The sequence below is a fragment of the Rhipicephalus microplus genome, chromosome 9 (genome assembly GCF_043290135.1).
Source record: "Rhipicephalus microplus isolate Deutch F79 chromosome 9, USDA_Rmic, whole genome shotgun sequence".
In the NCBI taxonomy this organism is placed as follows: domain Eukaryota; kingdom Metazoa; phylum Arthropoda; class Arachnida; order Ixodida; family Ixodidae; genus Rhipicephalus; species Rhipicephalus microplus.
Window position 1 is genome coordinate 89,582,183 of NC_134708.1, and position 16,916 is coordinate 89,599,098.

General features: G+C 45.5%; 1 protein-coding gene across 1 annotated transcript in view; it reads left to right on the top strand.

Moving 5' to 3' along the window:
* Positions 1-230: 230 nt before the first annotated feature.
* LOC142771387 (uncharacterized) overlaps positions 231-16,916 on the top strand; it is a 58,519-nt gene continuing 41,833 nt past the window's right edge. Inside the window, exon 1 of the mRNA XM_075872866.1 lies at positions 231-378. Within this exon, the coding sequence (XP_075728981.1) occupies positions 295-378 (84 nt within the window). The 5' untranslated portion in view covers positions 231-294. The remainder of the gene's footprint in view (positions 379-16,916) is intronic.

The following is a 16,916-nucleotide window of genomic DNA, read 5'->3' on the forward strand; positions in this document are numbered from 1 at the left end:
ATATTTTTGCTAAAAGCAGGTTGTGCCAATTTTTTCGGGCTTAGAGTTTTCTGTGCTGCATTCATAAAACTTCGACGACACGCCAAGGATTCTGCAGCTGAGTCATTGTAAAACAAATGATGAGTTGGACATATATGACATTCTGTGAGTGCAACATTCCTCTACATCTGTGTCAAAATGTTTTATAAAAGGCAGGAAAGTGTTATGTACTCGTTTAAAACAAAGTAAGCTGCCGATTGGACGAAGCTTCGCATTGGGAGTTTGCAACCATCGTGAACCGTGAAAGAAAGCGACATGCTTAGAGGGGCACTCGCAGCCATACTTCTCCTCATTTCCTCTGACCTTATGATTCATACAGCTGGATTGGATATTAAGCAGGTCAGTTAATATTCGCGGGGCAATTGAATATATCTACACTAGACCTCGTACGGCTCGTTTGGATGTCAAACAAGCCAGCAAACTTATCGGAGTATTTATATGCCTTCTGAAGTTTTGATGCGCGAAATGTCATAACCGATATTACAACCATGCTCTTCAGTTGTACTTTTATACTAATTTATGTCAGTGTTAGGTTGAAATTTTTAGGCTTTGATAGCTAGAAATGATAGACACGAATAATTGAATTCATGACACCATTCAGCTCATAGGCGTACCACAGTGGAGCTAATATTACATGTACTTGATGCTTCATTCTGTCCGTGTTTTATCCTTGTACCAATAAGAAGACTCTTAAAAAGTTTTAAAAAAACACATTGTCATGAAATGTGCCGGATAACATTACAAATGATTTATGAAAAATAAAGTAACAATTAACTATGAACAGTTACTTCATCCTATCAAGTATAAACTAGTGCTTTTCATTCACTTCAAAAATTAATTTTAAATGTGGTACGTAGTCTACAGACTTCACATGTTTAATTCTATCACACTATATTGGCTGCCATTTACTTCTAAAAAATTTGCACCTTCCTTTATCTTGTACGGCATGACAACGCAGACAATGAAAATTTACTCAGAGTCCACGTGGCTACTCACTTTATTACTGATAGATACCGTTGGATATGAGCCTGGTTTTATAGCACTTGTGAAAATCGGTGGTGAAGGCTGCTCATTTGCGGACTGGTACTGCATACATCGAGTGTTGTCGTCCAGCAAGGCCTGTTCGCTTCCACTGAATTCTCGCAATACACATATTACATTCTGACAGCTCCACTTTATTGTAGCTCTGGCTTACCACAGTTGATTGCACCAACAGAGTGCTATTGAGAAGCAGCGTTTCGTGCATTAGAGTCATACACAGTTAAATTGTAATCTGCGCTTAAGCACGAGTGGAAATTTTGTAAAATAATATAAAGGCATGACTGCAGTTAGCATAAGGGGTAGGTCTGCGTCAGCCCACTGGCACTCAGTCTTTCTTGCCTCCCCCCCCCTGAAACGTAGTGATTTTCATGAAAACATAGCAGGCTGAAATAAATCAAACATTACTTTGGCTTACTCAGTTGTGCCTGAGTGATACTAGCGAGAGAGGCGGTTAACCCTACTGTTTGAGGTGGTTTTCTGTGTCTTTACATTACTCGAGGCGTGCGGTTCGTTCTTTCTCCATAACCTTGGCTCACTTCTTGCTCCTTATTTTGTTTCGACAAATGAACTTAAAGGAACCCTCTTGGACTGACCTTTGTAGCTGCCAACAAATCCCACCAAGTTTCTTCTCTGTTGTTGCAGCACGGTTTTACCATTTCTTCCTTTGAGGTCATGTCTGATGTTGTGGTCAGCAACGTTGCTAGCAGCGTGGGTCACTAGGCAACAGTCCAGCTGGAGGTTCAGCCAACAGTCACAGCGAAACGTGATGAAAAACGAGCGTAGCTCCAGGTACCAAAATTAGGTACACTCTCCCCGAAAAGAACCATGATGGGATAGGAATAATATAGAACTCACTTATAGGCTAGTTGGTGCGTGTCTTGAATAAATATTAAACATCGCGCCGAAAGAACAACCGCGCACAGAAAGAAACAACTACAGAGACCACAGGCACTTGCTTACAGCTGTTTATACCTCGAGAAAACAGGCTAAAATAAACCCAATCTTCGTCGGCACATGCGCAACGTGATCAGCCCTTCACATAGTTAATCACGCTATTGGACACATGCTCTCCAGATTAATTGTTTCTGACTATAACAGGTTCAGTGCCGCTTCGCTAACACACTTATTATCTCGTTCCTTTATATGCTATGCCTCCAAAACTTCCCGTGCTAACTCGTTTTTACTTCTTCCCAGAATCCCAATATGTGTGAAGTCTGCTGTGCTCTCACAAGCTGTAACATGAGAGATCAGATGCGCACCGTCCTCGTTCTTTACTCTGAGAGCATTTTCCCTCACTCGATCAGTGACACAGCACTCCATGTAGCCAACATAGCTATTCGCGTCCAATAGGAATATTTCATAAACCACTTAAGTGGCGCACTTCATGAACGGCCACGCGTGCTCTTTTTTGCAGCCTTGCGACGGTTAGCATGACTTTCATTGATGCGAGGGCTCAACTTCGCCAGTTTGTTTGGGGCGGTGAACACCAGCGGTACACCATGCCGACTCGCCACCTTCTTTAGGTTGCGTGAAACCTTATGAATATAAGGTACCTCTTCCAGCAGTTTTTATTCTTTTTTTATTCTTATATTTGATGAGATATGAATCCGTTGCTATGTGTACGCCATTGACCCGGCTGATACGGGCGTCGACACGGGTGCTGGAAGAACGGTTTGAAGGAAAGCTCGGTGTAGCCTTTACTCGAGTAAACGTTTATTGCAAACGCAGATATGGGAGCTGGGTTGGGTTTTTCGTAAGCCCCAACGCGGCGGTCTAGTGACTAAGGTACTCGGCTGCTGACCCGCAGGTCGCGGGATCAAACCGCGGCTGCGGTGGCTGCGTTTTCGATGGAGGCCGAAATGTTTTTGGGCCCTCTGCTCAGATTTGGGTGCACGGTAAAGAACTTCAGGTGGTGGAAATGTCCGGAGCCCTCCATTACGGCGTCTCTCATAATCATATGGTGATTTTGAGACGTTAAACCCCACATATCAATCAATCAATTGGTTTCGCGTAAGTTTCAACGCTGAAAGACTGTTCGCTCGATTTGCGCCCAAACGTGGCAAGTGGTGGAGAACGTGAAGCGAGTAAGAGGACATGCATCGAGCGGCGACAAGCTAGGGAGAAGGTGACGTCAACGCGGGCGCACTGCGAGAGAAGGCATGACCTAATTAGCACTATCCCAACCCCTGCGGCCAGTGGAGCGTGGTGCAAACGGAGGGACAGCGTTACACAGGCAAGACAAAGAGCCACCTCGCATCAAATAAATGTGCACTACACAGTGCCTTGCCGAGTGCTTCCAAAAAGTTGGAGGGAGCTTGAACTGCAATTTCAGTATTAGAATAGGCTGGCATACTTGGGTACCATTCCTTCAGATTTCTCAATTGGTAGTCAGACTTGCATCTTCCTTGGACACCTCTACATTGGAGCGACTAAGTGGACGCCAGTGCGTGTGTTATCACCCGCGATTAACTATCCTTGAATGGTTGCTGCAAAGCATGACATATACTCGAAAACAAACTATATTAACTGTCAAGTAACATCACTTTGATTAGTACACTTGGTGCTGTTGTCATGCTTTGATGCAGGTGAAATTTGGAGGCCCATGTACCATGCAATGCTAGTGCATATTAAAGAACGGCATATGGTCAAATTTGCGGAGTCCTGCGTTAGGTTTTCTTTCCTAATCATATAGTGTCTTCGGGACGAAAAAAAACATATAATATTCAATTTGTTATTGTGACACACCAGTTGCATCGAGATGAACGGCAGAAGTAAGCTAGACTGGCGCGAGCTCGTCTGTATCTCTGGCGCTGCTCGCTGAACCAGATGTTGATATATATTTTTACGGAGAAGATTTATTTACCGAGAGCTGGCCTTGCTAACGGCTTAAAGAGCGCACAGTCATGCAGGCCAACGGGAGAAGCTCGAGAGTCCAACCCACAACAACCACGTTGTCGTCTTCTTCATTTGGGTGCCGATTCAGCTGTGTCGGAGCGACAAATTCATACACGTATCATCACCGCGGCCCGTAAAGCACCGTCTCGGTGCCTGTTAAATGAGCGAGTCGGCGTTGTAGGGTTTGCGACGAGAAACATGGACTACTTCCGTTCTGGGTGCAGCAGCTGATGAGTTTGTGGTAGCGGTAATCTCGTAAGTCACAGGTGTGACCTGACGAATAACTCGGTAGGGCCTAGCGTATCGCGATAGTAGTTTCTCGCAGAGGCCAACACGTCGAGATGGGAGCCACAAGAGAACAAGAGATCCTGCAGAAAAAACGGCATCTCTATGTCGACGGTCATAAAGAGACTTCTGTGCTGTCTGCGACAACGATAACCGAGCACGCGCTACCGCACGTGCTGTGAGGGCACGGGTGATCGCATCCTGAGCGTACGAAGTGGAGGATGGGTGGTCTGATGAAAGCAGTGTGTCGAAGGGAAGTAAGGGATGACGTCCGAAGAGTAGATAAACAGGGGAGTAGCCCGCTGTTTCATGACGCGACGAGTTATAGGCGAAGGTTACGAACGGAAGAGCTATGTCCCAATCAGTGTGGTCGATAGATATGTACATGGAAAGCATGTCTGTCAACGTGTGGTTTAGGCACTCCGTAAGGCCGTTAGTCTGAGGGTGGTAAGATGTGGTGAAGTTGTGACAGGTACCACAAGATCGGAGTAGATCATCAACCACACGAGATAGAAAGTAGCGACCACGGTCCGTGAGCAGGTGAGTCGGAGCGCCATGCTGGAGAATAATGTCGTACAGCAGGAAGTCGGTAACGTCGGTTGTGCAGCTGGTTGGTAGCGCTCGAGTGATTGCATACCGAGTGGCATAGTCTGTGGCCACTGCAATCCATTTATTCCCAGCTGTAGAAGTAGGAAAGGCATCTAGAAAGTCCAACCCCACTCGTTAAAATGGCTCGGCTGGAACTTCGATAGGTTGAAGAAGACCGGCAGGGAGAGTCGTAGGCTTCTTTCGGCGCTGGCAGAGGTCGCAAGATGCGACGTAACGGCGAACAGAGCGGTACAGACCCTTCCAGAATACTCGTCGTCGAATGTGGTCGTAAGTTCTGGAGACTCCTAGATGTCCAGAAGTTAGAGCGTCGTGGAATTGTGGCAGAACATTCTTTCGCAGGTGATGCGGTACGACGAGTGAAAGGTCCGCGCCGTCAGGGTGTAAGTTGCGGCGGTACAAAACATTGTCTTGAAGCAGGTATCTGCTAAGAGAAGGGTCAGCATAACGCGGTTGAAGGCGGTCAATGATGGTGAGCAGCGATGAATCTCGGCGCTGTTCGTCAGCCCCATTCAAAAAGTCAGTGATGGCTAAAACGCAGGCATGAGATTCCAAATCAGGGAAGCTAGGTGGATCAACAGGGTGCCGGGATAAGCAGTCAGCCTCGGTGTGCAGCTTTCCAGATTTGTGAACAACCGAGAACGTGTACTCCTGTAATTGAAGTGCCCATCGGCCGAGTCTTCCTGTAGGGTCCTTAAGCGTCGACAGCCAGCGAAGCGCATGATGGTCCGTGATGACTGCGAACGGACGTGCGTATAAGTACGGACGGAATTTCGCAATAGCCCAAACCAGGCCTAAGCATTCCCGCTCAGTGATAGAATAAATTTGTTCCGCTCGCGACAAAAGGCGGCTAGCGTAGGCTACTTTTCGGCTGTTCTACAACATTGGCGCGAGACACAAACTCCAAGAAACTGTTGCTACTGTCGAGATCTGATGCTTCGTCACACTGTGTTTTTGATGCGGTCCACTCGGGAACAACGCCACTCACCACATGGGTGCACGAATACTCCGCCGTGGAGGCGTCGCTGAACAACTCCTCCGACGCCTTGTCAAAAACTTGACTCATGTCACGAACAATGTTTCCAGCATTCTCAGCTGGTGTGGATGCCGAACGATCATCCTCAAGATTGAGGTAAACCAAGAGGTTCTTAACCGTTCCGTTGAGCTCGGACGAGAAGCTGGGAGGGACACATTTATCTTTCAAACCGTGCATGTCACTGCAACACAAAATTACACTGGCATCTTTCTTTGCAAAAGCCTGTGCCTCGAACTCTGAGAAAGTTGCCGCTCTTTTCCGTAGACGTGAGCCACCGGCCGTTAATGGGACGCCTGTATTTTCCTTGTAGTCCACGACATTGCAACGTAAAAGAGAACGGCTTTCTTTCTTCACAACAGCTTGCGTCTCAATGTTGGAAGAAATTGCGGTCCATTTCTGTGGGTGTGGGCTATTGGCCACATTTATCTTTTCCAAATTTTCAACGGTAGAGCTAGATTCCTTGCGCACAACTTTGAGATGCCTGAGAGCAGAGATTGTACCAGAAAATCTAGACTGCGTGACTAAACTGTGATGGCCCGTCTTGATAAATAGCGTCTGAGGAGCAGAAGCCCGGGGCTGACCTGTAGGAAGACCAAGTATGTTTTCTTCATCATCCGAGATTTACGGGGACTCTGTCAGCCAGTTCTGACCGTTTATCTCCGACAAAAGATGAGCCACCCGACTAGGCAACTTGCAGGGCAGCATAGAAATCATGTCACTGACGACACTGAAGTTGTTAGGACTCTTCATAAAGTTCTCGTGCTTCACTGATTCTAAGTGTTTCTTCAGGAAGATGAAAGAAATCCCACAGATTTCACAATTTAGCTTCTTCTGCTCAGTCACCTTGACATGGGATGTTTCATTAAACGTTTTGATGATACGAGTATGGAACTGTCGCCCCCACCCCGCTGAATTGGCACCCAAATGAAGAAGACGACAACGTGGTTGTTGTTGCTTGGACTCTCGAGCTTGTCCCGTTGGCCTGCATGACTGTGCGCTCTTTAAGCTTTTAGCAAGACCAGCTCTCGGTGAATAAATCTTTCCCGTAATATCTTTCGGTGGAAGGTGCCAGGTGTTCACACAACCCGGCTCTGGAACTCGACAGTGGACGCCAGCTTTGTCCAGCCGCGATGCCTGAAACTGGCAATCAGATCTCGCCATCCGCGCCGGCTCCATCACCTGTGATTCCCCCTATCTTCTCGACCCTGGCACGCTTTTCGGGACGTACAGCATGGACGTTGAAGAATGGCTCGCATTATTCGAGCGCGTCAGCAAGCACTAAGTGGGACGAAACGCTTGTGCTGGCAAATATTCTATTCTACCTACAGGGTACGGCACGCGCCTGGTATGAGACGCATGAAGAAGATTTATTCACCGAGAGCTGGTCTTGCTAACGGCTTAAAGAGCGCACAGTCATGCAGGCCAACGGGAGAAGCTCGAGAGTCCAACCCACAACAACCACGTTGTCGTCTCCTTCATTTGGGTGCCAATTCAGCTGGGTTGGGGTGACAGTTCCATACACGTATCAATATTTATGACTACGCTTTCCAGTCGGTCTTCTCCTCCTAACATATTTGGTAGAGGGGTTATGGTTATTACAATAGCATCAGTAGTATACTAGTTTCAAACGCGCTCCATGTAATTCCGTTTTAACAACGAACTGTACAGCAACAGGTTTACCTGCGTCTCTCTCTTAAGTTTCTTCAACATGTTATCACCAATTGTGTTAGCAATTTTCTTAGTGCTTGCAAACTACTCTCTATTTCAACTTGGGTATAGGAGTAGTCATGCAACGGTTACTCAGATAACTACAGTTGTTCACAAACTTGCTTACATATTCAGGCCAGTTGGGTTGGATATATTTTAGATTTCAGAAAAAACATTTGATCTTGTTGATCGCGCAAATCTAATGTAATATTTTGAAGAATCCTCCGCACTTGGCTTATCACACGCTGTCGCTTATGAGCCGCGTCCGCGCTTAAGAGTCCTTGGAGCAGCCACGTCGAGTCGGCCCGCCGCCCGGGCCAAGCGTGAGCAACTCACGTGGAAGGAACGAAATGTTTTTTTTTTCTTTTTTGAAAAAAGAAAACTCTACTTTTTTCAAATTTACATTACAGTTAGGTGTAATAACTTTCTCTATACTCTTTGGGGCACTTATGTTCGTTAGATCTCAATAATATTGTGTTAAACGCGGCCAAACGAGTCCTTAAGCATACACTTTGTTGCCTAATTCATTTACAATGCAGGGTGTCATACTGGCAGACTTCGTGCCTTTAGGTTGTATACGAGAAACTACTTGAGGGCTTGTTTTTCTATGTTTCCAACAATATTACTAAGATCTAAGAAATATCATTACCGAGGAAGGTATAAGTGAAGTTATTAGACCTAATTGTAATGTGAATTCAAAGAAAGAAAAGAACACTTTTCTTTCTACACAAAAAATTATTTTTCGTCCTTTCCCAGGTCTTTATTTATTTATATATATATATATATATATATATATATATATATATATATATATATATATATATATATATATATATATATATATATATATATATATATATATATAGTTTAGTAGATCCTCCGTGAGCGGTCACAACGTGGTTTATTTCGACGTTTCGGCCTAGAGTCTGGCCTTCATCTATATAAATATATATATATATATATATATATATATATATATATATATATATATATCTATATATATATATATATATATATATATATATAAATATGTATATATATATATATATATATATATATATATATATATATATATATATATATTTACTCTTGAGATTTACCAGACAATATTGCCAAGAAAAGTATAGGCAGAGTTATTAGACCTATTTTGTTTAAATGTCAAGAAAGAAAATTAGGTGAAAAGAAAACTTGCCGTGAGCATGACCCGAGCCTGTGACTACTAAACAACGCATTCGATGCTCTACCAACTCAGGTACCACGCCGGGCAATTTCCAGCAACGTTTTGGGGATATGTGTGAGCTAAACGTGGGTGTGTCAGTCAGCGCCACCAATAGCCATGACGGCGAGTGTGGTGCACTGTTTATGAGCGTGTTTGGCGTCACGTAGCACATGAACGTCTTACGAGCTGGCAGCTGACCAATAATCTTTCGTATACAATTTCAAGGCACCAAGTCTGCCACTATAAAAAACCTAGTTATTGAATAAGGAAAGAATTGTATACTTAAGGACTTGTTTTTTTAGGAATAGACACAATATTATTGAGATCTAACACACAATACTGCCAAGCAAAATATGAGGAAATTAATTCTTTGCCTAATTCATTAATGAGGACCTCGTACAGGCAGCGTTGGTGCCTTTAGTTTGTGTACGAAGGATTTTTGGCCAGCTGCCAGGTCGTAAGGCACTAGCAGGAGTTGTGACGCCAAACAAGCTCGTAAAGAGTGTGCCTCATTCGCCGTCTTGGCTACTAGTAGCACTGGCTGACACTCCCATGTTTATTTCAGTTACATACCCAATAAAGTGGCCGTGCGGATGGCCGCCATGCTAGCTCATATGGTAGGACTTCGTACGCGTTGTTTTCAGGTCACAGGTTTGGTTCCTGCCCACGGCAAGTTACCTTATCACCCAAGTTTCTTTGTTCACATTTACACAGTAAATAGATCTCACAACTTCCCTTGTACTTTCCTTGGCATTATTGTCAGATCTTATTTTTTGTGCCAAATATTAAAAAATCCCTTCAGTATGCAGATGTATATATATATGTATATATATATATATATATATATGTATATATATATATATATATATATATATATATATATATATATAAATATATATATATATACATATATATATATATATGTATATATATATATATTTATATATATATATATATAAAAATATATATATATATATATATATATATATATATATATATATATATATATATATATATATATATGGTCACCAATACAAGCTCTGCAAGTATTATTCACATAGATCTTGGCAGGCTTGTATGTACCGCTGTTCAAAAGAAGACGAGATGGACTTGCTGAGAAAATGATAAAGTCGTATTGCCATTGATCGAATCAGTGTGACGTCATTGTGTGCTATTATCTACAGGTTCCAGTTACGATAACGTGACACTGCTGGAGGTGCGGGGTAATAGTCTATGCACTGTTACCACGAGAAAGATCTCGGCCCCTTCATCGAAGCCTTTGTAGAAACAGCCAACATTCGATGCAGTCGGCGGCAACTAGGCCTGCCACCCCCATGCTGCGCTCTTCCAGATTGCTCCAGAACCATCGCAAATGCGATAACTGCAAGCCAGACAGAACAGACCACGACTGCATCAGCTTCATGACCATCAGCCCCTCGAACCCCCAAGCTCTTCCACAGGGAGCCCTCCGAAGACGTTGAAGACTGGCTGGACCCATACGATCGAGTAACCGTCGCCAATGAGTGGGACGAGCACCGGAAACTGCGGTATGTCTATTCCTACCCGGCGGATTCAGCGCGTATTTGGTTTGAGAACCACGAGGCGGCCCTGACAACCTGGCCGGTGTTTTGCACTCAGCTGCAGAACACGTATGGTAGCACCTACTGGAAAGAACAAGCAGAACGTCTCCCCAATTCTCACAATGAAAGACCAAATGAAAGCGTGGCCATGTTCGTTGAGGACATGTTTCGTCGTTTCCGCCGAGCTGATTCTGCAATGACGGACGACAAAAATGTACGCTGTCTGATGTGGGGTGTCAAGGAGCAGCTGTTTGCTGGACTTGTACGAAACTCAACAGCTACCACGACGGAATTCCTTCTTGAAGTGTCTACGATGGAGCGAATGCTAAGACAGCGGTCTTCGTTGTATGAGCGGTCCAACAAGGTTGCATGTCTGTCAGCACCCTTGGCAACACCCGACGTCACAAGCGTGAGAGACCTTGCTGAGCTAGTCCATAGCATTGTACGTGATGAGCTGCAAAAGCTTCGCGCAGTGCATTCCCAGCCTCAAGTGGCTGCTCTGACAGACGTCGTCCGTGAAGAGGTGCGGCAGCTGGTACGACCATTAGCGGCGCCTTCAACCGAAGCTCCTCTGGTTACGTATGCGGAAGCTGTACGCACTCCTGCACCAGCAGCCAGCCATTTTCTCCGACCGACGAGCTTGCAAACGCCGCAACACTTCTCGGGCCTGCCGCACTATGAAAACCCACGACCGATTTGCATGTATATGCCGTAGTACTTCTCAAGCCCGCTACACTATGAGATTCCACGCGACCTAATGTGCGGAAATCTAGCATGTGGCGCGCTTCCAACAATCGGCCACTTTGCTACCACTGTGGTGAGCCAGGTCACTTGTGCCGGGAGTGCTCTCACAGACTGATGGGCCTACCTGGATTTCGGCCAGACGCTTCTCGGCCCAGGAATGGGGAACGACCCCTCGCTATCGCAAAATACTTGGCAAGTCTACCGTCTCCAATCTTAAGCGATGCCAATCCCACTCTCCATTTTCTTGACGTCCTCGAATCAATACTCTACTTTCGCCATTGTTGTTGCGGGACGATCCACTAGGTCCCCCACTCCAAGTCTCGAATCTAGAATCAGCGACCTCAGGGGGTGAGACCGCTGTTAAGTTATCGTCAAAACAGCCTTTTCTGACCCAGCTGTCGACCTTCGACCATTCCTTTCAGCCGACACCTCTCATTGCCGACGAATTCGTTTCTACTGACATTGCCGTTCTTGTCGACAACCATCCAGTAACTGCTCTGGTCGACACAGGCGCCGACTATTATAAGCGCTGTACTTGTGTCTATAAGCGCTGAACTTGTGTCTGAACTAAGGAAAGTTACGAATCTTTGGGGGCATGGACCAAACCTTCCGACGGCAGGTGGTCATTTTTTTACACCCATCGGGAAATGCACCGCTTGGCTGCAGATCTTTGAGTCGACGTTCAATCCTTTTTTTCTTATGCTTCCCGAATGCTTCCAGAAATTATCCTAGGCATAGATTTCCTTCGCGAGCACGGCATTGTTATAAATCTTCGAAGCTGCCTCGCAACGTTTGCTGACGACCTAAGGTCCGAAGTCTAAAGATACCGATCCGCAGAAGAGTGCGCTTGGAATTGCCGACGACACCATCACACTTCCGCCACGCAATAGTATGTTTGTAACTGTACAGGGTGACTTAGATTACAACAGTAGTGGTTTCGCTGAAGCAACCCATGTGGTGCTCTTGTATCAGCAAGTCTGCGTTGCCCACGGCATAATTCAATTCAAAGGCAGGACGACTGAGTTGTTGGTCACCAATTTTAGTGGACCATATTAACAATTGGCCAAGCGAACAATTATCGCTCATTTTTAGTCCATTGACGATGTACGAGAATACATGAAGCATGTACGACAAGCGTGTAAACCTGCCCCAAACTCTGCAGCCGTTGAAAGTGACAGCGCGGTAGCCGATACACTGGATGTCAATCTGAAGCTGTCATGTGCGCAGAAAGATCACGTCCACTGCATCCTCCGCATGTTAAGGGACTGTTTCGCCACTAAATTCAAGATAAAGAAAACGCCAACCATGAGGCACCGCATAGTCATCGACCATGCTGAACGACCCATACGTCAGCCCGCCTACCGAGTATCACAAATGAAACAAGAGGCAATACGTTCTCAAGTGAAGCAGATGCTCGAAGATGGCGTAATCCAACCCTCGAGCAGTCCATAGTGGTCCACGTCGTAATAGCAAAGAAGAAGGACGGCACTCGTCGCTTTTGCGTCGATTACCGCAAACTCAACAAAGTGACAGAGAGAGATGTTTATTCTTTTCCGCGCATCGACGACTCACTAGACAACCTCCGACGCGCCCGATACTTCTTCTCTATGGGATTACTCAGCGGCTACTGGCAGATTGAAGTTGATGAACGCGACCGAAAGAAAACAGCATTTTTAACGCCTGATGGTCTACGAATTCAAGGTGCTGCCCTTCGGTCTGTGTTCTGCTCCTGCGACATTCCAGATTATAAGGAATACAGTGTTCTCCGGTCTCAAGTTGGAAGCATGCCTTGTTTACTTAGGCGACGTCATTCTCTTCTTCCAAACGTTTGAGCAGCACTTGCAGCAACTTGGATCTGTGTTTCCTGCAATTCGCACAGCAGGCTCATCACTGAAACCAGAAAAATGTCATTTTGGTTACAACGAATAAAGTTCCACGGCCAATTTGTTGGTCACGAGGGTATTCGGCCGGACCCAGAGAAAACATTGGCTGTCATAGATTTTCCACTACCTGCCAGCAAACTAGATGTGCGTCGATTTTCAGGCCTGTGCGCATACTACAGACGTTTTCTGCGAAATATCGCTAACATTGCCAAACCCTTCACTTGTCTGACAAAAGAAGAATTTCCCTTTGTATGGGGCCCTGAGCAAAGACGCACTTTCCCCGGGCTCCAACAGCGTCTCCAGGCTGAGCGTTACTCGGACACTACGATGAAGCTGCCGACACTGAGCTACACACAGACGCCAGTAACATCAGCCTTGGTGCAGCCATCGTCCAGTGGCAAGAGGTCGTTGAACGTATTATTGCCTATGCGAGCCGGATTTCATCATCTGTGGAGGCGAATTACACTACCACCGAAAAGAAGTGCCTAGCTGTTGTCTGGACAATAGCTAAATTCAGATCCTACCTTAATGGTCGCCCGTTCACAGTTGTTACCAATCGTCATGCACTCTGCTGGTTGACAAACCTTATACACCTTTCTGGAGGTCTTGCCAGGTGGAGCTTACGCCTTCAGGAATTCGGTTTGACAGTCGCGTACAAGCCTGGTCAGAAACATACTGACGCGGATTGCCTTTCCCGAGCTCCTCTTACGACATGATCAGGTTATCACAATCTTGACGGCCATTTTCTCTGCGCCGTGTGTGCATCCGACTTGGCTTAACAGCAGAAGAACGATTCCGAGCTTTGACAATCTATTAAATATATTAAAGGCCGTACGCCACATCCACCACCAGAATTCACCCGCTCGCAATAATTGTTCTGCGTTCGCAGAACTATCCTCTTTAAAAGAAACTCCGCCCTCTACGTGACTAAGTACCTTCTCGTCGTGCCACTAGCGTTACGAGCCGATGTCTTGTCCACCTGTCATGATGCGCCTTCCTCAGGCCACTTAGAATTCACGTACCTTGTCCCACATGCACCATCACTACTACTGGCCTAAGCTCAATCGGGACGTGAAGCATTACGTGAAAACGCGTCACGAGTGCCAGCGCCGTAAAGCGCCCAGCCAGCATATTGAAGCCCGCCGCTCCTCTGATACAACTGTTCCAACAAATTGGCATAGATCTGCTAGAACCTTTACCAAGTCTCGTGACGGCAACCACTGGATTGTAGTCGCCACTGATTACATGACGCACTACTGCGAAACAGTTCTCATAACTGATCGTGGTACAGCTTTTACCGCCCGGATGATACAAGACGTCAAGCAGCTTAGCGGCACAGTACATCGAAAAACTACTGCATACCACCCACAAAGCAACAGCCTTACAGAGAGACTAAACAAGACGATCACCGAAATGCTATCCCCGTACGTTGACTGAGACCATAAAAACAGGGATGAAATCCTCCCTTGCGTCACGTTTGCTTACAACATGGCTGTGCAAGAAACAACTGCATTCACACCATTCCGGTTGCTTCACAGCATGGAGGTCACTACAATTCTTGATGCCATGCTCCTACCGGACAGCCACCACATTAGTGTCAAGACGAACGAATTTATCAGACTGGCAGACGCAACTCGTAAGCTTGCACTCAAATGAATCCATAAGCGACAACGCATCTACTCGCTGCAGTACAACGCTCGTCGTTGCGATGTATCTTAACAACCCGGAGAACAAGTATGGTTGTGGGCTCCCATTCGACAACAAGGCCTGTCGTAAAAGTTCTTACACCGCTGTTTTGGTTCCTATAGAGTTCTCCGTCTTCTCAGTGAAGTGAACTACGAGGTTCGTGACGAAAACATGGCTCGTCAATCCCGCCATTCACAACAGCCACACCTCTTCCATGTTTCAAGAATGAAACCGTTTTACCAACGCTGACTATTCGTCAAACTCTCTTGAGTAGACCTACAGTGATTTTGAACAGCCCCTTGTGTACTGCTTATCGTATGTGTTTTCTTTCATCTGGTAATTATGTTGTGACATCGGGATGATGTTCTTTGGGAAGGGGGGTAATGCCACTAGTACAAGTTCTGCAAGTATTATTTCCATAGATGCTGGCAGGCTTGTATGTGCCACTGTTCAAAAGAGGAAGAAGATGCACTTGCAGAGAAAACGATAAAGTCGTATTGCCGTTGATCGAGTCAGTCTGACGTCCTTGTGTGCTGTTATCTACATGTTTCAGTTACGTTGTAACGTCACAACGCACACACACACGCATATATATATATATATATATATATATATATATATGGCACAACGGGAGCGTTGTCAACAAGGATAAATATATTTATTTCCCAACAGTTTCGGGAGGGGACCTCCCTTCATCAGGGGATGAGTTATACTGACATGAGCTTCCAAACTTCCTTGCTGCCGCGTCCCTCTCGCCTTGAAAGACGTTTGCGAGAGTGAGAGGGAACTGGAAGAAGGAAAAAAAAGGAGAAAAAAGACGAAAAAAGAAAGAAAAGAAAGAAAGTAAAAAAGAGGAAGAACCACTGTCAACACAGAGAACGAAGCCAACTGTCCATCTACATCCACCTACGGTTCATATCACGTGCTGCTCAGTTCTTGGCGTGTGTCGGGCCACCCAAGATTGTCGCCGCGGTGCCGGGAGGGTCCGGGACGGCGTGCCTAAAGAAAGGGGTTTCCCCGTAATTGGTCGTTCGGCGGGCGGCGGGCGGTGTGTGTAAAGGAAAGGTTTCTCGTTAATGGGTCGCTCGGCTATTTACCTTTAATCTTCGTTCGTTTCCCTTCAACGGTCATGAAGTGGTAGGCGAACGTAAACACTTTGTATGTGCATGTGAAAAAAAAAGGACAGTGTACACGTACGAGTCAGTCAGAAAAAAGCATGGTCTCCAGCTACCAATCTTTGTCACCAATTTTCTCCTGGCTTACTTCTCGGAGGCAGTTGAGTTTTCCGGGGTCCTCGTTGATACCGGCTACTAATGTACGAAATTTGAAAATAAAATATGCCTCACGCTGTTCGCGCTCGCGTCTGTTTGAAAAACCGGACTGCAAAAGAGTTACGCTAATATTTTTAAAACTGTGGTTTGGCAGGCGCAGATGTCTAGATAAAGGTAGCTTCGGCAGTGAAGTGGCGTGGTACCGGTGATTATTGAACCGCAGCCGAAATGGCGTGTCTGTTACCCGATATATTCTTGTCCGCAGATGTTGCAATGTAGCATGTATATTACGTTACTGGAGTCACAATTAAGGCTTTCAGTTATGCAGAATTTGAACATATTTGCATGTTCTTATTTGTGGTTCTAACGCATCTAGGAATTTACTGCTGTTTATTTTATTGATTACACCACTACTCTTCGGTATCAAGATATATGAAAATATCCTAGCTGAGAAAATAAAAGGCTACGTAGCCAATTACAAATACAGCGGCTTCAAGTCTGTTCCTTGAATGACGCATTAAGCTGCCATTTTATTCCGATTGCGTCAAATAAATATTTTCTTAGCCCACTTCATTAGAGCTGTGTAAGTTTTTTACCTTCAAAAGTCTCTTTTCAATGTTATTATCATTTTTTGAGTTCCTCTTAAGCTGAGCAGTTCTCTATTGACACGCCGTCCTTCTATTTTTGAATTTCCTTGATTATGCGAGCATGAGTAGGATACAGGAAGGAAAGGAATTTGAAGTCGTGATATAGGTGGCTGCAGCATGACCAGGTATGTAAAGCATGCAGGACCTTTCACATGTTGTTATGGTGACCAAGAATAAAAAGACCAGGAAGATCGTGGAAGTGATGGTAAATTGAAAGTCGCTAGAACGCTTAACATGACGAGTGAGGGATCCTGACTACCGGGGGAGGGGGTGCACA